General features: G+C 38.3%; 1 protein-coding gene across 4 annotated transcripts in view; it reads right to left on the bottom strand.

Annotated features, from left to right (window-relative positions):
• The window catches only part of MOXD1 (monooxygenase DBH like 1), a 64,440-nt gene that overhangs the window by 15,449 nt on the left and 25,920 nt on the right, over positions 1-23,071 (bottom strand). For all 4 annotated transcript variants that reach the window (XM_088161774.1, XM_088161776.1, XM_088161775.1 and 1 more), the window contains exons 2-5: positions 21,757-21,903; positions 20,154-20,321; positions 19,705-19,788; positions 2,222-2,401 (exon numbers count right to left, since the gene is read on the bottom strand). In XM_088161774.1, coding sequence (XP_088017900.1) covers positions 2,222-2,401; positions 19,705-19,788; positions 20,154-20,321; positions 21,757-21,903 — 579 coding nt within the window. The remainder of the gene's footprint in view (positions 1-2,221; positions 2,402-19,704; positions 19,789-20,153; positions 20,322-21,756; positions 21,904-23,071) is intronic.

Genomic DNA, 23,071 nt, shown 5'->3' with positions numbered 1-23,071 from the left:
TTTTTTGCCATAGTTAAGAGTTAATTTCTCTTTGTGAGTACATTGATTCCTTCTTGCAATGATATGATCATATTAATGATACAATTTACAAAAATAAATTCTTTTACAGCTTTCTGAACATGGCCTTGTGATAAAATATACCTCTTATGTACTCAATAAACTTAATAACTATGTCAATATAAAATAGTAGATCCCATGCTTCTCAGAGGACAAGGCTCTGAGCAAAATAGTCTAACCTCACCTCTGACCCTGCTTTGAGTAGGAGGCTGGATTATAAATTCCTGAGGTCCCTTCCAACTTGTGTTATCCTGTGATCTTATGATTATTTATTCTGTATTTATTGTTTGAACAGAAAAGAAAAATTTAAACTTACAAACATTGCATCACCAAGCACATAGTCTGACAATAAAACCCTTATGAAGAAGCGAATCAACATTTTAAATGTTCTCAGCTTCTAAAAGCAGTAATTTCCAGGGAATACTGAGGTTGCATGTAATTAACTTGCTTTTTGTGCACAAGTAACTGTATTCCAAGTAAAATGATTTGGACAATAAATGTGATCTTTATGGCTACGTTTCTACTGGCAAGACAACAGTGAAACAGCTTGTGCTGGACCCACTGCCCCCGAATGATGCTTCTCTGGACAAGCTCTGGTCACGTCTCATGCACTGAACCCCATTTATTGCTAAAGGTGCTGGGTTCACCCCTGCACATTTATGGCAACTTCATCCCACAGAGGCCTGTGCAAATTCTCAAACCACTCATGATGATAAACAAAGCTTTGTAACTGGGAGATCTCACTCCCGGTTCAAACTAAAATACCAGTATCTACGAAGTGAACTCATTTACCAAATTCACTTTAATTGGAATTAATCTGCATAATTTTATAGTATTTAGCTAATATTTTAATATGCAGTCTGACATTCTAACTTTCTGAACTGTGCAATTTGAGATTCCAGCTTTCTGATGCTTGATGGGCATTAATGAATTAATTGTAGTATACAGTAAAAATTATTATCACCTTCATTCTACATAAGGGTAAGCGAAGGTTAGTGAAATGAGTACTTGGGCAAACCTGAATGTAACCCAGATCTGTCAGATTCCTCTCTACAGGTCTTTAACAACAGGATGATCCTTGCAAAAGCTTCCATAGAGCATGTAAAATAATAAATTATTTGTATGAATTCTTAATTTCACTTAGATTAAGACAGCTGGAAGTACAAATACTAGGTCAGAGCATAGCTGGTGGCAAAAATGCACACACCAGGGATACCCCAGCATACACCAGGGATTATGCTTGTAGTGGATTGAACTTCTTTTGATGGGCCCATTTAACAACTCTTGCTTCCTCACATTGCAGCATTTGCAGATGGTTTTGGACTGCAGGCTGGCAAATGAAGGTTCCAGAAAGTATCATCACCCCAGTCCCTCTCTGTGCCCAGACCATCATTTGGGTGGGCACAGAGTGAATCAAGGGCATAAAGAGCTGTGATTCTTTTGGCAGTCGTGCTGTGTTATGTCAGCTGAAAGCATTAACTGCAGCCTAAATTAACATGAAATAAGCTGCAAACAGCCTGGGGTAAGCACGGCATCACAGCCTGTATTTGCTGTAGATATGCCCCACTGCCATAAGCAAAGTGGTCCTTATGCTGGCTCTGCACTGACATAGGATCTCTCCTACATAGAAATGACGTTTCTTTGGACAGGTAGGAAATTTCAGAATCATATGCCTGAATGGGGCAACAGTGAAACCAGGTCCTGGTGAGGTACAAAATTAATCAAATTTATGTATAACTTAATTTAGACAGTTGTGCCTCTGTGTCTTTTATGAAGTCACCTACAGACACTGCTTTTTTTTCTGCCCTTATCCACAGGTAGCAGGCACTGGTCATTGCTGGAGGCAATTTCCACATCAGATGGGACAAGATGATACAGCAACAGATTTCCCTGCTCCAAAGCTATCTTTCTCCCCTAAGGCATCAACTCCCCCTCTACTATTTTCATTACTTTTGGGTTGTCACTCAGGATTACCACTGCATTTCATACTTGAAAGGCCAAGAGGAGGTTGAGGACGTCCTTGTGAGGCATTTAGGGACTGTGATCCTGTACCATTAAAAATAGACATTAAGTAATCACTAATATACTGAGAAGAAATTCCATGATGATACACACCCTCACAAAGCCCCGTTGATGAACCATGCTAGACAGACATTCATCCTACCTCTCCTCCAATGGCCCAAGCAAAAATGACTGTCTCACATGTCAGAAAAGAGTCTGGCATGTTGGGGTGGTAACACTCATGTCCATAGTCCAGAACACTGTCATTCAAATTGCTGCTGCACTGGTAGAGCAGGATGTGGTGCACCAGGTTCTCGTGGCCTTTCTGGATCAATGGCTCAACCTATCAATGGCAAAATGAAAAGAAAAAAAAAGAAAATATATCTCAATATGACTATTTCAATGCAGGTATGAAGACAGGACTAAAAATTCTATTGTACTTTTATTTTAAAAGAGGGGACTCAGTGTTACATTTTACTTAGCTTGGCATGTAACCTTAGCACTCTGCAAACTCAAGGAATGAAGTTCCTAAAATTTTCATTTTGCCCAACTGCATCAATGAGGGGCAGGAAAACACATTCTGCATCTGGACCAAACCTCTGTTACAATCTTGCTTTTCTCTCTTCTCCCATCCTAGTCTTGCACTGTCACTTTTCTTTTTCCCTGCCCAATCTTGTTTAGCCACATTCCAGCAGAAGGGGAGATATAAACTAGCTGAAAGTGTGTTCTGCTGAACCAGTTTGTTGTCTGAACTACTCAGAGGTTTTCATCCCTGTTTCTGCCTCTTTTGTACTATTTCAAATTACAGATGCCCATAAATTCTGTAAGTCTAGGGTGAGCCTGGAGGTATACCCCACATTCATCAGCAGCTCAAAATAGACTTTCAAATTTTTTTGACATCTACAAGAAATTAGAATTTTTTTTTTAGTCTGCTCAGTTGTAAAGACTTTACTGACATGAAGTCATTCTTGAGAGCCTGTTTATGGAAGTGATGAGCTGGAGGGCTCTCAGTGGTGCTCCCGTGCCCCCAGTATAATTAGACCACAGAACTTCTGTGTAGGCTAAAATTATTTAATTTCCATGTAAGTGTTCAGTCTCTGTTTGGATGGGTGATGTTAAATCATCTCTGTCAGAGATTATGTCCCTGGGGAAAATATGAATACTTTTGAAAATAATTATTTTGCATTTCACAACGATCATATTCCACAAAATATCAGCATATAGAGGACAGTACTAAAATGAAAGGAGTTTTTCCCTTGCTTTTGCTTTCAAAGATTTCAAGCTATTCTAGCATATCTTCCTTCAAGTTCAATAAGATAAAGATTAATATTTTCACAAGAAAAGTAAAGCTTTGACAATGCAGCTCTTAAGATGCAGGATACCATGCAGTATTGCCTTTCAGTATTAGGAAAGAGAAGGTTACTTTAAACAGGAAAATTATATATATGCAATCTAAGTTTGAATCCATTTCATTTTGCAAGCATATGCATGTGCTACTGGAGGACAGGAACAGGGTAAGCAGGAGTAGTTTATTACATTATTAAAGTATTGCCAACACAATTTCTCTCTCTGCATTTTGTTCAAACTGCTAGATTAATTACAAAAGAGGAAGGACAGGAGGAAGCAGCCAGAGCCTGTCTGCATCAAGGCCACCTTTGCTGACATGAATCTGCAAAGTTGAAGTTGGGCTCTTGGGGAGTTCAGATGCTGCTGAGTACCTGCATGTCCACCCAAAATGAACATAACCCACTTCACTGCACTTAGAAATCAGTGGAAGGATACCAATTGTTTCAGATGCACCAAAGTTTTTTTCTGGAGGCAAGACTGAAATACTCCATAGGGGATCATCTGTACTGTTGTCAGTAATTCCTGTTTCAGTTCGCATTACCATCGTTGTGAATTACTGCACTATGGAAGTAAAAGGTATTTTTGAAGAAGATGAGTCAGTTTTCCCATGAAATAAAAATGTATTCCCCAACATATCAGACTGAATGACAAAGATTCAGAAATCCATTTCTACTTAATGTTGCTTCTTCCCTCTGCTCTATCATACACTTGCATATTTATCCAAGTACTGGAGAGCTCAAACACAGTCATAACATGGCAGTTTATACATTAAATACCAGAATGTATACATACACACATACATACATACATACATACATACATACAAGAATTGTGCAGCTCTGCATATTGTATATATTAGTCAAGGAAATGGTTATGGGAATATTATCCCTATATCTACCAAGAGAAAGGAGAACTTTTGTCCCAACACGTGATAGTTCTGCCGGCTGCTACAAGATCCCAGCACCTGCTGTGCTTACAACCGCTACTTCAAAACCAGCTTCCCCTCAAAACAATGGCACATCACCAGAATTAGAAACTCACATCCTGTCATTGGTTTTTAGTATCGGTTACCTAAACAATTACAGCACTTCAAAAAGCAGTTTTGTTCGGCTTTCTTAAGTGAAGAAAAGGAAAACAAAAACTAGAACAAATCCTTACACATCTTTCCAATGCATCTTGTAGGAAAATGTACATTTTTCATATGCAAAAATAAATAATGAAGAGCAGCAGTGAAGTTATGCTTTTCGCACGTTTTTACTACAACTTGGTTAAAGAGAAATTTCTCTTTCCCCTTTTAAACAGAATATAAGTTAAATATAAATAAGAAGGAAAGAAAATATTAGAGTGATCAAAATTCTAATTAAAAAATCTTAGGAAAATCTTATTAATCCTGCATTGTTCCAAATGCTTGGAAATATTTTAATGGCTAGCTCCCTAAGGCTCACAGCATTATTTCTAAATGAAAGAAGAGAAGGAAGAGGACCAGACCCCTTATACACTTCTCTGATCTGAAGAATAACTAACTGTATTTACTTACTAGAATGACTTTGGCAGAAAAGAAAATTAAATACAATCCCATACTTTATTGTAGTGTTTAACTGGAGCAGGGGTATAAATGTGCCATTCTATATCCCAGGTGAGTGCTGCCCTATTTACTCAGCTATGGGTCATTTTAGCTTATAGAATAAATTAGTTATTTAGGCTGCCTCACACTTCCTCTCTGACTTTCCATAAAGAACATCTGTACAGATTACTTTGCTCCAAGCCAAAAAGAAACCTCATTTTTTTTCCCAAACCTCATTTTTTTCTCAAATAAACAAAATCTTATTTTCTGTCCAGCCTTACAAGTAATGATGAACAAAAACTGAATTTCTCAAATAAGGGGCCAAATTTAGGAAATCATTAATGTCTTTAGAAGTGCACATAAGTAGTCCTGGGTGTAAAATTAGTTGCTAAAGCAGGTATCTATAATCAAGTATCTAGGTCAGGGTGCCCTGTTTACCAGAGTACTTGTAGCCTCAATGAAAGATAACACAATTTTCAGAACTCTACTTTTCCTGGTCTCCAGTCACAATGATAGGGGACCAGCCCTGAAGAGTTGCCATGACTGTTTTATTAATTTGTGCAACTTTAAGGATACTTATGGAAAGAAAATTAATTGAAGTGGCACACTAGGGCAAAGGAGTAAAATAGACACACAAAAAAAGTGATAAAAACAGGCATGTGATAAAAAAATGTGATAAAAAAGTCCATTAAACTCTGCAGATTTAAGTGAACAGCAATTTTATATTTGGGTTCTTATTTATACACAGACTTGTTTGCTCTGGTCCCTTACTACAATGGGACTCTAAAATGACACTTTGAGCCAAGGAATATAGTAAGCAATAATTAAGTAATTTAGATGAGCTGTAGTGAAAATGGGAATCTACCTTTCATTTTCATTAATTATGAAGAAACCTGTGACTTTGAAATGTATTTCCTTCCTTTGTCCTCACAACTTCCTACCAACCTCTTGTTAGCCAAAGAAGTAAAGAAAGAAACTGAAAGGAAACTAAAAAGGAATATGCATATAACTACCTATCTTCCCCATTTTACTTCATTCTTTGAGGCTCATCTGTGGAATTTTCAGTGTTGCTGACATGCAAGGAGGACCCAGCTGTCAGGCTTCATCTCTTTGCCATGTTGTGAATAAGCCTGCAGAGATACTGCACCACTGGGCACCTCGGTGACTTCTTCCCCTGCAGGCAAAGTGCATTTTCTGCTTGACATTTCCTAACTGCCAGAGGCACGGAGAACAAAAGCCCTACATCCACTCTACATCCAAATGCCCAAACTGTTTGGGATTGCAAAACATAAGTGCATGCAACAAGGCACAACCTCTCCTATTTTTCATGAAACCAGCAGAAAGATCATGGTTTATTATTCATGATCATTTGCTTTATGCTTCTTCCTCTCCACCCTTCTTGAAAGTTTGGCCAAAAAGTCTTTCAAACTGAGCACACTGACATACATAAACCTGACTCCCACTAATAGAGGTAAAAAATAATAGATGTACTATACACCCCCAGCACTTCAAATCAGGGCTGCTAAGGAAGGAGGTATTTAAAATATATCACACTCAAGTGTAAGTGAAGGCACTGCCTTCTGCAATCAAAAGTATGGGTAATGGTCACAGTGCTTGGTTTGTACTCATCAGGCAGGCTGAGAGGTTTTACAGAGCTCTCTTCATGGTACTGATTCTCTTGGGACTTGTGAAAATTCTGACTTTCAGAAAATATCAAATAAAAAATTTTCTAGTGCTTATAATGTTAAACCAGATTACATGCATGCTGTTCACCTCTCATTTTATCAGAAGCCCTATTTTAGGCAACAGGCTGATATCACATGAACAAAGAAAATGTTTATATCTGCCAGGCTGGCTTACTCATCCTCAATTTTTCTTCCTCTCTTCTCTGTTTCCTATTATCACTTTATCTATTTCACAATCTGAACATTGTCATATGTTCAGATGTTCATCCCTTATAAAAGAAGCCAAAATTTTAACATAACAGTGCCTTGCATCTCAAGCTGAGGATAGGCAGGGTCAGGATACTAATGTGTGATATATTAAACAGGAGGAAAATGCAAACATCCCAAGTGGTCCAAGAAGTTAGATTTCCTACAAGTTAAAAATATCTCCAGAAACCTGGAAGTCTTTCTTGCTCATTCCAGTTTTTCTACCTTTTTATTTGTTCTGATTTCTTTGATGGTAATAAATATGGTTTGTTCTTTATGCCTGCTTGTGCAAATGATAAAAGTTATTCAAATATCTCCATAGTCTCACCATAACATCCCTATTTAGAAAATATGGCCCACCAACTGTCAGAAAACAAAACCCTGACTTTATTTTTATATAGCAAAATAGCAACAGGTTTCTGATCTGCTTGCAGCAATGTTTCTATACTAAAATGTCAAAGAAAATAATGATTTTTTTTTCTGGCTCAAACAGGTAGTTCCAAATTAATCTTAGATTTTAAAGACATGATGGTACAGTATATTGCCATGTATATGATTCTGAATAAGGCTGCAGCCTTACACAACATTTCATATAGGTAGGCAGTGGTGGCACAGGGAAGAAAATGTAATTCTATAGTCTCAAAATGGAGAGTTAAAATTTGATTTTTATACTAGCAGGGCTACATCTAGGAGAGTTTCTAGTCTGTGATTAGTTAGTTCATTTATATGAACTTGCCATGTCTCTAACTCAGAGCAAAAAGTAATGGCTGTGAAACTGAGTACTGGCTGAGTTCACTTGAAAAATTTGCAGAAGACCAAGTTATAGGGTCTCTGCTTTCTGTACTCCTCATCAGGAAGAACTCTTGCATTCTTACTGATTACTCTGGTCCTGGTACTTATCTAGAAAATGTGTACCAAGCACATATATTAAAAAATTATCTGACGTAGAAAACTGTTTCAAAGGGTAACACGATTTCTTCTCATTTGAATTCATCAAGATTTTTCTAAGGTTTTTTAAATGTAATTGTGAAATGATCAAATATTTATCAAAACCATCACTTTCAGGGTTTTAGATTTTTCTTCAGAAAAGCAAATACTTAAAATACTTGGCTTTATAAAATTGGATCTTTTTTTTAAAAAAAAAAGTATGTACTCCAGAAAAAATCTCTCAGTAATATGGCTTTATTTTCCAATAAATGTTCTGAAGGAAACCACCAGACATTTGCTGCCTAACACTGCTGCTTGCACAAAACCCAGAGATGTGCTGAGCTAAAACAAGAGCTGGAAACACACCTCTGAGCCGGGGTAGATGCTGAAGTCCATGACTCCAGGGCAGACCAGGATTTTACACTAACAAACAGCCCTCTGATGTTACGAAAAGAGCAGGGACCACCCTCCCCATGCCTCCACCCTACCCTGTCTGTCAGAAAGCATTAAATTAATGCCACACAATAGTTAGAGCTGGAAGAGACACTTGCAGTGATCAGCTGGCTGAGGTCTAGCGTGGACTAGCTGCTGTAATCTATCCTGAGATCATTCGCAAGTACACAGCTTAGTGCTCATTTCTGTTTTACTCACTGTACAAACCAGATCCTAAATTCAGTCATCACCTCTAACAAATTCCTTTACATCATTCTCTAGTCCATGTGCTTCTGAGTTTATACTGTGCCACTTAGAAAGGTGTATATTTTGTTGAGTTAATTGCAGGAAATAGAGCAAAGCCACTGCTTCTGGTTCCCTCGTGGTCATCAGGGATGATTACATCTGAGGTACAACAGAGAGCATTACTGCTTAACTTGAATTGTCCTTCAAAGGCAAAAATGTTGCCCCAAATTATTCTCATGGACATTTTTCATACCTTCCAGCTGGAGAAAAATATAACCTGAGCACTTAGTGACAGCTCTTGACTTTTGTATTTAAATAAAAAAGGAGACGTAGACAACAAAAAGGCCCAGGCAACAAAAACCATCTCCAGCCCTAATCTCATAATGTGATTAGATAAGGTTTCCTTGGAGGATGGAAATTTTCCAGACTGAAACTTCTATGCAGTTTTAGGCATTGAAATCTGTGTGGTATGTACTTAATATGTGTGTGGGGGTTTTTGTTTTTCCCCAAAGTGAGATTCAAATACCAAAAATAATTTTGATTGGAAATAACTGTTATTTGATTGACTGACTGATTGATTAATTTAAGATGTATTGTTGGCATTTGAGCTTAACTGGTTTTGGGTATTCTTTTAAACGTAGAACAAAAATTCTAACTTCACTGAGGAGGAAAGTTCCTTACCACGTGAATGGAAAATCTTATTCAAAGCACATATATTTCCTGTTCTGGGTATAAAAAAAAAGATCTGTTTATTCTGTGACTGTGTTCTTCAACAAAGGCTCTTATTTAGGTTTTATTAGTATGCTGCATTAAGAAGTAATTACCATACTTCTGTTTTAAGTTTTAGAATATTTATTGGACAAGAATATGTATTTTCAGGTAAAATTTAACTGCTGCTGTTCTTTTAGCTTGGAGAGAAGGCTATATATCTAAATTGATATAAATCCTTCTATCCCCATATAGTGCTACTAATAATTACACTGTAATTACAAAAATCCAGAATTTCTGCAGGTCACTGTGCTGAACAACTTAAATATTTTAATTGAGAAAGAGGAATCAAAAAACATAATAAACAATAAGCCCGAACATTTAAAAATGAGAGTTAGAGATGAGTTCAGGACTTGTCCTCTCTGTCATCAAGCCCATTCTTAAATTCTTATTCCTAATTAATTACCTGGACCTCTGCCACTCATAAGGAGTTTCAGACTTTAAAGACTTGCAGTAATTTAGACTAAATCCAAAAGAAGTATACCTCAAAGAAATACCAATAAAACATTGTTTCTGCCTGACGTATGCCTGAAGATTTAAGATAATGCATTTTGTAATAGTTAAAAAAAAGTATAACCCTGAGGAGCAATCTCATAAAAAGCTCAGGTCAAGCAAAAACATGTTTCATTTGGTTATGCATCCTGGCAGTACACTCATTGTACTCCTGAGCAGCAGAGCCACTGGCAGTGGTTGTGGTCTTCAGGATGGCCAAAGTGTCTCAGCACAGCTGACACACTGCAAGCTGAATTAACTGGCAATTAATCATGAACATTGTTACTTCCTTATGAAAACAATATCATAATAAAGTAATAGGTAACCAAACATGTTTTGGGTCTAAGGCCAAAATGGGTAGCCAATAAAGAGTTTATATTTATTCAAGAGGAACATACAATTTGAATAGTACAAATAATAAAGTCAGCTAAGGTACTCCCGTTTGCTGGATGTTGAATGGAGTACCATTCTTGCACAGCAATGTCTATTTCTTTGAGGCCACAATGGAAGAGGTTTTAATTTTATTGCAGAACTGCAAAACAACCCCCTTCATAGCATTATGTAACATAACAATCCCCAATAACATTACACGTTTTCTTCTCCTGCCTGGGAGTGAGCACCCAGTTTTGCCTGAAGGCAGAACACACGAGAATTGACAGCGTGTCCCTTTCGTGTTTTGCACACACAGAAATGCACTACCAGGAAACACATTTTCTGAAAATGACATGCTGGCTTCTGTGAGGGGCTAACAAAAGGGACCACATGTGAGAAACACCTTAGGCATTCAGATAGTGAGCTCCTAGAGGAGCCACCAGTCTGCACACCCTGGCACCTTCAGTTTGAAGGGAAAGCAGGTGATAAAATAAGCACAAGGCTCATGATTTTGACATGACAGCCTCCAGAGCAACTCTCAGGAACTCAGCAACTGCTCACAACCCTCTAAAAATTTATATTTACAGGGTTAATATACATAAGAGGGCTTACAAAATAAATGCAGTTAAGTAATGATCGCATTAATACTATTTCCACATTTTCTCACCCAGAGTCAGACCTGGATATACCCTTTTGCAGGACTTCATCACCCATCAACACGTGCAGGAAGTCACACAACAAGGGCTATTTCCAGATTACATGGTTCTTCTAAAGTCTGTGTTAAAATTATACCATAGCAATTATCTAGAAACCAAAACTCTAGTTGACACTTCACAAAACAGAAAGACACAGTTTCAGTCCCAGCAACTTTAGGCACAGTAATGGAAAGGTCACAGCAGTGCAGGAAGATGGGGAAAGGGAGTTATGGTCAGTTCATCACACCTTGCTCCTCCCACTGCTCAGGAAGAGGATTCTTTCCCCTGCCCCAGTGTGGGGTCCCTGTCATGGTGACAGTCCCCCATGAGCTTCTCCAGTGTGAGTCCATCCCATGAGCAACAGCTCTGCATAAACTGCTCCAAGGTGGGTCACTCTTCCACAGAGTGCAGGCCTTCAGCCACAACCTGCTCTAACATGGATCCCCACAGGGTGACAAGTCCTGCCAGGAAACCTGCTCCAGCATGGGCTCCTCTCTCCATGGGGCTGCAGGTCCCTGCCAGGAGCCTGCTCCAGCACATTTCCCACAGGTTCACAGCCTCCTCTCAGGCATCCAGCTGCTCCAGCCTGGGCTCCTTCATAGGCTGCAGGTGGATCTCTGCATCCCTGTGATCCTTTATGGCTGCAGGGGCACAGCTGCCTCACCGTGGGCTGCACCACACTACAGAGGAATCTCAGCTCCAGGACCTGGAGCAGCTCCTTCTTCCCTGACCTTGGGGTCTCAATAGTTGTTCCTCTTGCATGTTCTCACTCTGCTATTCGCTGGCCACAACTACATCTGCACAATAAGTCTTTTTTCTTCTTCTTAAATCTGTTATAGCAAAGGCATTCCCACCATTTCTGATGGGCCCAGCCTTGGCCAGTGGCACGTCCATCCTGGAGCCACCTGAGATTGGATCTGCTGGACATGAAGGAAACTTCTGGCAGCTTCTCACAGAAGCCACCCTGCAACCCCCCTGCCACCAAAACACAGCCATGCAAATCCAATAGAGTCTGCTATGTGTGGACACGGTGGAGGGGCCTTTTCTGACCATTGTTTGTCTATTTTTCCACTGTTACTAAAGTGGAGTTTATGCTCTGTTCATAGCTGTGACTACTGTGCATTGCAAGTGAAAGCAAAGATGGAGAGAGTCATAATATCATTTTCTGAAAACCACCACCAATAGCTGGAGTTGGAGATTAAAAGATTGGTGCTGAAGAGAAATACTTCAATTAGATCGGAATAGAAAGTTCTGCTCCATTTAAATACCATTGGAGCAACTTAATTTGCCTTGTTGAAAATTTGTTTAAGATGCTGCTACAATGTGATTTGTCTGAATTAGAAGGTTGATCTTCAGAAACAATGCCAATATGCTAGCAGGACCAAGCTAGGTTTGCTCTGTAATCCATCCACACAAGCCTCATCAAGAGAATTTTGCTGCCTACGAGCCTGCTGTTCTGGTATTCACACAAAAGATGCTTTGCAACTGCTCATCCAAGGCCCAATGCTGCTCTGAAGGGTTTTGTTGCCTGCTATGATAAGAAGTGCTGGATGTTTGGTTGAAGACGATTTTCTTATCTTTTCAGTGCATCTCCTAGTCATAGGTTTACTTCAAAATGATTTATAAAGCTAAGGATGAGGAAGAGTAAAATAAAGACATCGCAGAAAACAAAATGGGGTTAATCAATAGCAATGGTCTCCTGAAGATTGTCCCACAAATCTTCTCAGAACTGGGAGGTAAAACCCAGAGATTTTCACAAAAAATTGTACTTTCTGCTTTTCCATCCTTACTTTTGGTCATATTTTAAAGTAAAGCTGCTGTCATCTGACTTTTATTTAACCAAAAAATCACACAGCACACATATTTTCCTACCACCTGCTGGCATGGTCAATACATTGTCATAATGGATGGATGCTGTTTTTTTTACAAAGCAAGAATCGAAGAAGATGGATTAAACTAACTAGACATTCAATGTTGCTGATGACAGAAAGAAAATATATTACCTTTGCATGTCAAGTATGGAATAAATCATGCAGCAATAACTGCATAATTTAAGAATTCTTATAGTTAAGATACACTAGTGAAATGAAAGAAGACTACTTCAAAATAAAAATACTTAAGAAATATAAAGTTTGGTAGGACAGTAAAATCTGTGATCAGATATAATTTCATCTGTGGTCATATATAATTTAGTCTGTGATCATAGAATGGAATACCTTAAACAATTTTGCATATGAAATAATTTAGCAGAATATGAGAGAATAATGTATTTCTGTAATTCTGTCCTCAGACAGTGCTTGGGAAACTTTTAATTTTCAGCCTGTTCAGTTACATGAATCTTTAGCACTGCAAAGTCTAATGGGCCAATTCAGGCTTGCACCAAAGAGCCAGCCCTGCAGATCAAAGGGCAGATAGCTTACAAGCTCTGCAGCGTGAGATGATTGTTTGGTTGCCAATCTAATTTACTGGGGCTGAAATTGCTTTGTAGGGGAATGCATGGGAAAATATAGAACATTTGTTTATGTCAGGCTGCATGATGCAATTTGCTAGAGTTATCACATTTAGCAAAAAGCAAAAGTTCAGGCCAGAGAGTAACAAGCAGTTACTGTCTGCTATCACTCAAGTTAAAAATCAGTGCCCTCATTTAGGTACTGCAGGCTACAAGCTGCCCTTCTGGCTTCCAATCAATCAGTCTCTTAAACTGGAGTCCCTTTGTATTTTCACACTGGGGTCTTTGGTATTACTAAAGCATTCCACTGTCAAAAAGCAGAGTTACCCTTGGCAACAAGTTTTCTGGAGTTTTTACTTCCTTATCAGTTCGCCCCAAAACAGAACATAAAGATTAACTGGCAGCTGCTGGTGTGTTCTAACACAGGCCTTTCTTTAATTGAAAAGAGGCTCCCTCTTCTAAGGAGATCAGCAATGGAAAACTTTAGTGCTGATATAAAAATATGCCTAATGTAACACTTCTCAGCTAATGCTAAATAATTAAGGTTTTTTCTGGTTATATGATTAGCCTGTTTCACTAGTCAGATTGAAATCTTAGTGCCAAAAACATTACACAAGGCTGTGGTTGAGAAAAGATCATTTTCTCACAGGCAGATTTTTTTTTTTAAAAGTATCTTTTTTGCAATTTTTTGTTTTTATCACAGTCTCTTCTCTCCCCTGACCTTTTTGGTTGGGATATGTCTTCCCTGATTCATTCATCTGGAAGTTACTCATCTAATACAGGCTGGTGGTGTGGGTTCTCTCATCCATCAGTGGAGAGACAGATTGAACCATACACGGGATGCTTGAGCTCATACATTTCTGACAGCTCCTCTAGGCTGATACAAGCAGCTAGTTTTGCCACTGTAAGGTCAATTAAGCAGCTGGCACTGACCCACACATAAGTCAAGTTAGATGAGAGGAAGCCTATCTCTGTGGCTGAAAATTTACTGTCTTTAATATGTTGCCTGAGGGTTCATGAGCTGTACTGAAGAGATACTGAATTTTGACCACACAGCTTAAACCCTAGTGTGAGGCTTCTTCCACATTTCAACAGAGCTAAACCTGCTCACACCATTCTCATAAGCAGGTCACGTGGAAGGACTGATTTATACAAGAACCAAAACTTCCAAGAGCTTACAAAATGCAAATACTATCCTCTTTCCAATGCCAAATGCCCTCTAAAACAGGACGTCCTATTTAAAAAATTCTCTTCCAAAATCAGAAATATTTTAAGCTCTTGGGCACAGCCACATCAAGCATTCTGCTGGTATTTCTCTGACTATACTAGTTTTGAATCAACCTATAAAGTTTAGAACTAATGAAAAATGGGTTATTCTTAGAGAAAAGACACGTAGATACAGTTAAGTGACAGCACTATCCAATTTTGGGGTTTATTTTACATTAAATGTTTTTCCTACTCTTGGAGTAAAACTCAATATTTGACATTTTTTGACTAGGGGATTATTACTAACGAAGCCTGGGGAACTGCTTTTCTTGGGGAAAACACAGTGTTTTTAAAAGCAATTAAGAAAACACAGGGAGGAAATTTACAGTGTTGGAACTAGCACAGGCATGCTATGCTGAAAAGCTTCACACAAATAGATTGTGGCATGTCTGGCATGTAAGATATACATAGCAGTCTTTCACCAATATATACTCTAAATTTGCAGTTTACATACAGCATTAAACAATTTGTCAGGTGGAGAGGGCGACCACAGGTCTAGAGGATTCACAGAAAATCTAGAGACAGTAAAAGAAACACTGAATCTTAAGGCCTTTTAATTGCAGCAGAGAAAACAATCAAGCACATGGAAGACCTGATGTAAATGTGAAGACAGAGTAATGAACCCTTAGCAGATGCAGTTATTTGAATATGCAATATGGCTAAATTGAAATGACAGAAGACATGGAGTATTGAAACCTAAACTAATGATAGTAATAAAAAAGAGCTGCATCTGTAGTAGAAAAAGCAAGTGGAAAAAGCAGTTAAGAACAAGCTTTGAATATAAAGCAAGAGCTGTATTTACTGAAACACTGGGAAGTATTTCTCATTAATGTGAAACAAATTTTCACTTTCTTGTTGCTGGAAAACACCTTCATGATGCCTGTTCACAGCAAGGGAAAAAATAAATTCAGCAAATAGGCAGAAAAACCCTAATTATCAGCAAGTAATCTTACAACTTGTCAAAACAAGAGAGATGCATATCACTACACATTTATGCACAGACAGTGACAATCATAAAAACTGGACACCTCAGCAGTACAAAAATGACAAGATTTCAAAAGATCCAGTTGGCTGCCACTGAATTTTTTTTTTTAATTGAATGAGCAAAAAGAAAGTGACAAACCAGGTAATTTCCAAGGGGGAGGATTGTGCAGAGATCCCTTTCAGGGTGTGCTCCCTGGGATGACTGCCTCTGTCTCTGTCAGCCCTGCTCCCAGCCCTGGTGCAGTGGTGCCTCTGCCTGTGTGGGCTCCCCACATCCAGGAACCTGCCCTCAACATGGCTTTAGCAGAGATACAGAAATATTCTCATGCACAGGTGTGTGTGTGGACCTGCCTGTGTGTCTGCTCTACCTGTGGATCCTGCTCTCCCTCCTTCTGAGAGGTTCTTCTGGAGTGGAAGTGCACTTGGTGAAACCAATTTCTTCAGGAATGTGATTAAAATATTCAGGACCAGTCAGAATAATGACATTTACAGAGAACTGCAAATAATCCCAGCAAAACATAGTCTTAAACCCATCACCAGAAAGTCAGGGCTAGTAACTGGAACACTTTTTTCTAAGAAATCTACTTCTGAGAAAGCTCCTAGCTAACTTCTGCGTGTGAGAAAAGTGAAAATCCCTTGGGTAGTGAGCCTGAGGCACACACCACTGCCTGAAGCTCAGAGCAGCAGAACAGGCCAATGCACACGGAGCTGCAGGAGGAGTTTGCAGAGAGGCAGCCATGTGCTCTCCCATGTGAAGAGCGGCCAAAGTTCATCACTCTGGGACCACTGCAGGGCCATCCTGCAAATATCTGATTTGAATGCCTCCAAGCAATCCCTTTCATCTGTTCTGCCTATATTATTTTCAAAACTTACCTATTACACTTAAAACTGGTTCTGTTAATAGAAAATGCCCTGGGGGGGATATCCTGTAGAAGTTCAATAATTTTTGAAGGAGCCACAAGTCAGCCAGGTAGGCACTGGGGACATTAGAGCCACAAAAACAGCTCTGTGCCTGGTTTCGGTTGTTTTCTGGGTCACTATTGTCACTATTGTGCCCAGCTATTGAGAAACTGTCTTACTCTGTTTCATTTCTTAGCAGACATGTTATTATGAGTTGTCTCTCCAGAAGTTCCTAGAGGCATTGGAAACAGAAGGCATTGTAGGGACATGTAGGAAGACACAATCTCTTCCCTGAGGAGAATGCTGCAAGAAATGTGAAACAAAAGAAGATTTAACAGAGAAGTTCTAAACCTGGCTTCATTGCAGTGAAGATCTGCTCTCCATTGGTAAACGCAGCATAAGGAGAAACTACCTATCCATGTCCTTATTCTCCCTATGAGATGAACACAAGATTACAATCTTATCTCTTGCATAATTTGCATAATATGTAGAGCAGCTGCATCCATGAAAATATGCTGTGTCAAATTATCTGTGATTCCTGGAGAGTAACATGAATACTGTGCAAAGAGAAAGAAAGACCTAAGGTCTTAGATAGTTTATCGTTGATTAATATTGAGATCTCTTGCACCAGTTATTTCTTTGTCTTGTGCAAACAGAAGAAACTAAAACATTACTTCTGGTCAACCCTAAGACCCAAGTGTTATCAGTTACCCAGCTGTGGCACCATTAGATTATATTTACAAAACATATTTGTAAATACCTTAAATATATTCTGGCTTGAAGCATAATATTTTTTTAAATAATGCATCTTCCAAAGGCATTTAAAAATCCTTTTAAATTAAGAATCTGAATTCAGAATCTGGCATTTGTTAATCACAGACAATTAAAAGTCTTGACGTCTACCTTTAATGACAGGTCTTTTTGCAGTTTCCTTCATTAAAACCTCATGCTTTCCTGATTAAACTGGTGTTTTAAAAGTACTTTATTTTACAGTGCTCAGAGCAATTTTCAAGAAGGAAGAAATGACAGAGAACAGTGGAAAGAGGAAAAAAAATTCCAGTTGTGGCTGATGCACCTGCTTGAGACCCCAGATCACGAGCAGATTTACACATCAGGGCAGCTAAGCACACGCTGTTGGTGGCACACCTTGTCCAGCAAGTGCCAAACTGAGCCTCTCAGTGCTCCACAAAATCGTACAGGAGCACAGAAATGGCCAAAGCCAGCTCACATGTACACTGCTGAAATAGACTAAAGTTATGCCACAGACAAATCTGTACCATGTCTACACCATTTTTTCCTGTCTGTAAAAATGAGATGTGTAAGTTTGTGTGAAAACCGTGCTACAGAAGGAATCCAGAATCAACATCTCTGTAAGTATTTAACTAACCCAGACAGTTTGATGAGGCCAAAGAGCTCATCCGCCCTCCCCTTTGTGAAACTAAAGCTCTGTTTGCACAGCTAATATCTTCCCCAGTAGCCATAAGCCCCATCCTTTGTGTGTCAGTAGGCTTTAGGAAATGTTTAATCAGTTTGCAAGAGCACATAGATACAATTCCACAACAACCCTCTATGTGGCATCTAAAAACGTCACTTACAGGAGAATGCAAGTTGTGCCCCTGGAAAGAAAGGCTTACTTGCATTTTTCTCTCTTTAACAATTTTTAAGCAATATTATGAAATTTTTTTGCTTTTCTGAAAACGGAAAATCACTGAGGCTTCTACTCTAATTTTTCACTTTATAAAAAATATTATGATTTGAAAATAACAGTTTCTAAAACTTTAATATTCTTCATACATTATTGTAAAAATAAAGAATATAAAATTATTCTGAAAAATAAGCCGTTGTATTTCTGAGCTAGAATCTTGTTTTAGCTTCAACCAAACACTATTTTTTTAAAAACTGAGCAACTGTATGTGCAGTCATGCAAAAAATTTGGAAAATAATTTCAGAAATTATACACAATGAATATTTCTAGGGAACTTTTTAGCAGAACAGCAAGTATCTACAACTTCCACCAAATTTATCATGGAAAACTTGATTCTGATCCTACCATTTTGAAGGTCTCTCACTTGAAGGAAGAGAACTAGGGATCTTGACATACATATTGTAACACAAGAAAATTCTCCATTTCATTCAGTGAAAGTAGCTGTGACAAATTTCAAATGGGATTAAAGACCAAGTGCCCGAAGGCAGAAATTGGGGCCTTGCAATTGTTCATTCTGATAAAGTACAGAAACACACAATATTTCAGAATAATTATAGGTATTTATCATACTGACATTGAGATCATATGTTAAAGCCCTCTGAATTAATTAAAAATTTCAGTCTTACTGAATGAAGAAATATGACTGACAACAGTAACAAAATAGTAACAAAAAAGAAGAAATAGAATTCTACACTTGTGGGTTCAAAGAAAGATAAAACTGAGGTCCAGAACTATCTCACTGTGCTTTCTTCAGCATATTAGAAAAAGAAGAATTTGTTGTTTTATAAGATCTTCAGTATATTGCTTCTGGGGAGAAATGTGAGAATCATCTTTTCCTCAGCACTCTTAAGCTCTTATTTAAAACAGAAAGAAAAGTTATAAAATGTGTTATAGGAAAACATGTTTATGCATGCTGGTTTTCAAATCACCTAGGATCCTGGTGAGCTTTGTGTGAATGTTTATTCACACATTTTCATTATTTCTAAAATAAACTACAATGTTCATATCTTTTAAAAATAATAATATTTAGGTTTTAAACTGCTGATAGTAGTGGTGTGTGTTCTTGTGTGATGTAACCTGGCTCCGCATTGGCCATCACAAGAAAGGTGACTGGAATCAAACAAGAACCTGGCCCTTTATTTGAACAAACATCACCATTTAATTATTTTTTAATTTAAAATTGCTATCTGGTAAAAGAAATTAATTAAATTCCTATATAAAAACAGAAACTTGATGTAATCTGCTTTTAGACAATTTTACTTAGTCCTTGCCAGAAATATTTACAGACAGAAATAATTGTCAACCTCATTTTCTTAAGGGGCAGAGGATGAAGGAGAAAAGAACTGCAAGAAAATGGGTCTGTTACTATGCATTCCAGTCGTCAGGGCACACCTGAGCCAGGTTCTGAGCACACATACACAAACACTTGATCCGTATTTGTGAATACATACAAGAGATCTTGCTTTCCCTCCGGTAAGCAATGAAAAAAACTTCAAAAGTGCAAGAACTTATTTGAAGTGTAATTATTATCTAAATTCCTCTAATTTTTCTGAGTCTGAATCACTCACCTTTGTCACGTGATGCTTTTCATGCTGTACAGGAATCTTAAACATTTGGCACCAATACGTTGTGTCCTTGTCTGGTACAGGCACCTGTCTTAATAAAAAGGGCAAGAGCACTATCACAGAAGTACTGTGTACTATCATAGAATCACAGAATGGTCCAGGTTAGAAAGGACCTTAAAGATCATCCAGTTCCAATCCCCTTGCTTTGGGCAGGGACACCTTCCACTAGACCAGGCTACTCAAAATCCCAATCCCTTGAAAACTTCCAGGGATGAGGCACCCACAGCTTCTCTGGGCAGCGTGTTCCAATGCCTCATCAACATCCTAGGGAAGAATTTCTACCTTATATTTAATGTATATATTGATGTCACACTACCAGCTGTGTAAATCCAAGGCCTTGGCTACCACCTCATTCCCATCTCCACAGACACCCACAACATGGAGTAACTTACGTCTTTGTTTGTCAAGTCAAAGAATGGCAAAGAGGCAGATGAGACTTCCTCTCTCTCAGGGTTCAGCAAACGCAGACTCTTTGTACCACGATTAGATCCGTGGTAATTTTGACCTGCTTCTCCCATATCTTTGTGGTGGTAGGCCCATATTACCCTCACTGTGCTCTCCTGAAAAAACAAAGCAAAATGTCCACAAGGGATAGGAGCAACATTTTCCTTATGCAGTTTCTATAATTCCTGCAATAGTTGTGACATAAGTGTATTTAAACAATGACAGCATATTCTAGAGGAGCAGTCATTTACCTACACAATTTGGCCTTTGAAATAAATAACGTTTTATACTCAATGGGTTAATTGGAAATACACAGAAATTAAATTGTTCTCTAATCTATTCCTTCCCTAATGTTGTGAACTGAAATAATATCTTCAAATTGCAGAACAGACTCACAAAAAAGTAAACAACTAAATGCATTACAAACATTTTTCTAGAAATGTTACTTATTTTATCAGCAACCAGAATGTTTCCCACACACCTCACACCCCCCCAAACATCTGCCAGGCTCAGGTCAGTGAAGATGTGAATACCTTCAGTGAATTGCTGTCCTTAGATACTATGGAAAATTAATATTCAATTACAGAACAGATTTACATTTTAAAAATCAATCTAGAGCCACTGCACACATCAGTTCTCTGTAAACCATTCTCAGATTACAATAATGACCCTTGAGACAAAGTGCTATAATAAATTCTGAAGTGCCTCAAGATGCTAAATTATACTGAGAATTTGGAGCAGGTGTGCAAACCAGAGATCCATTGACTGCCTGGAAAACTGGTGGTTTATACAGGTGGGGTTTGCTTCCTGCACTCTCAGCCTCTCATATTGCTATAATTACATATATTGTAAAAACACAGAAAATTAATATAGTGCTTTGCTCCTATAGTAATGCTTCCAAAAGAAGTAGTAAACAAGCCAAAGTGTAGAAAGCCTTGCAAATCTCTCTAACCTGTCATTTCCAATACTGAAGTCATCAGCTTCATGTACTTTAAAATTACACTTAGGAAATAGCACAGCAATCCCTAGGGCAACAGAAGAATTTACCATGAAAATTATTTTGCCATGGAAAGTTTTACTATCAATTTTTTCACTTTTAGTTTTGAATAAAGAAATAAAACAAACAGACCTTTTAAATAGATTTTCTCCAATTTTTTTAAAACCTGTTTCTAAGATCAATTACAAGTTGGTGCAGAGTCTTAAAAGTAGTTCTTAATTTGGCCTCTCTTGAATGGTTGTAACAATGGCATATAGGACTTGATGGCCCAGAGGTATCTATTTCAATCCTCTATACACTTGTTAGAAATTACAGAAAATAATGTATTAAAATAGAAGAACAACGAAAGCTGAAATTTAAGCAAAATAGTTTAATAAAACTAGCAGAAGTTTTTTACATGGTTAATTTGAGCAAACAGATATTTTGGAAAGTGAATTTCTCTAATTCTGTCCTTTTACTATAAAAAGATATTTTAATTAACAGCTCATTAACCACATACACATTTATCCTGTATTAATTACTTCATCTGTCTATGTATAGTTAGAGACTCTTACCGTTATGCTCTTGTCATTTGTGTCACAAGTGTGCAGCTCTCTGCTAAAAGCCAGTATTGTATGTGTACTGTTTTCCATGGCATATTCCAGATGGTAATCCTGTTGAGGGTCCTTTTTCAGTACTCTATTTTCATCTGTAAAATAATCCTATTATAAAAGAAAGGTGGCCCATTATTAAACTCTAATATTAAAAATGAAACTCTGTCAGGTACTCAGTTTTTTTCAAAACATGTGAAATTCTACAGTGTCAGTGTTGAATCAAACAATAAATTTGAGGTGGCACTGAACAATTTTTTATACAGAATCTTCAAGAAAGCAACCGTCCTTGATAAACAGCTTAAAGAATGCCTTAAGTAATTTTAGCAACATGCTGCCTGTATGTAACTGCAGAAATAAAGGTTGGACCCAGCAACCAAGAAGCTTTATTCATCATAACGGGGATGTCATGAACTCCAGGAGAAATTATAGAGAGAATGAAATTCACTTCATATTTGCATCAACAATAGTGTCGCTCCTTTTTTCCACAACTTTTCCTATGTTTTTTTCTTTCCCACAAAAAACAAACCTCTTGAATGAACACTGACTGGAACCAGAAACCCTACAGCTTAACTAGCACGAGAAGCACTCATTTCATACAAAAGCTGCTGGGATTAGGTTGAGGTTTTGGCAGAGGCCAGGGAGCTGTTTGTAAGAGAGATGCTGCCCATCCAGGGCTCTGCAGAGAGCCGGCACAAAGGAGGAGCATGGCAGCAATGTCAGGTCATTAACCTCCTCACCCCGGATTCCTGCAGCCCCGTGCAGCTGGGACCCGTCCCTCCCTCTCCTCCCACCCCGGCCACCAAGGAAGGGCTGCCCACTGCCTCAGATGCACCTCCTCTGCTCACCCGCCTTTGACTTTTCGGCTGTTTCTGCCTGGTTTGGGGTCGGGAAGGGTCTTTTAACTAACCAATGTATTTCTCATGCCAAACAGGCTACTGGCAGACACCATTAATTGTGTGGTGTCTTTGCAAAATAATGCAGCACTGTCTGGTCCCAGCAGGCATTTATTTTTGTAGCTGTTTGGACCTCTGTTCACTTTTGGAGAGATTTCTAGCTTTCCCCTTTCATTAAGGTTGAGGTAACCAATCTGAAAAACAGTAAAAAGTTATGCCCAAGTATTTTGATACCAGTGAAAAATAACCAAAACTTCATAAACTCACTAAAGTCATTTAGTGAGCTGTAATCTTAAATTTAATTCCACCCTAGAAATCTGTGTGTGGGCAAGACACCAGAGAGTTCTTTTCCTGTCGCCACTTCTTACGACTACAAATGATTA

The sequence above is a fragment of the Sturnus vulgaris genome, chromosome 3, assembly GCF_052056855.1.
Source record: "Sturnus vulgaris isolate bStuVul1 chromosome 3, bStuVul1.hap1, whole genome shotgun sequence".
NCBI classification, from domain to species: domain Eukaryota; kingdom Metazoa; phylum Chordata; class Aves; order Passeriformes; family Sturnidae; genus Sturnus; species Sturnus vulgaris.
This window is presented reverse-complemented; position numbering and strand designations above follow the sequence as displayed.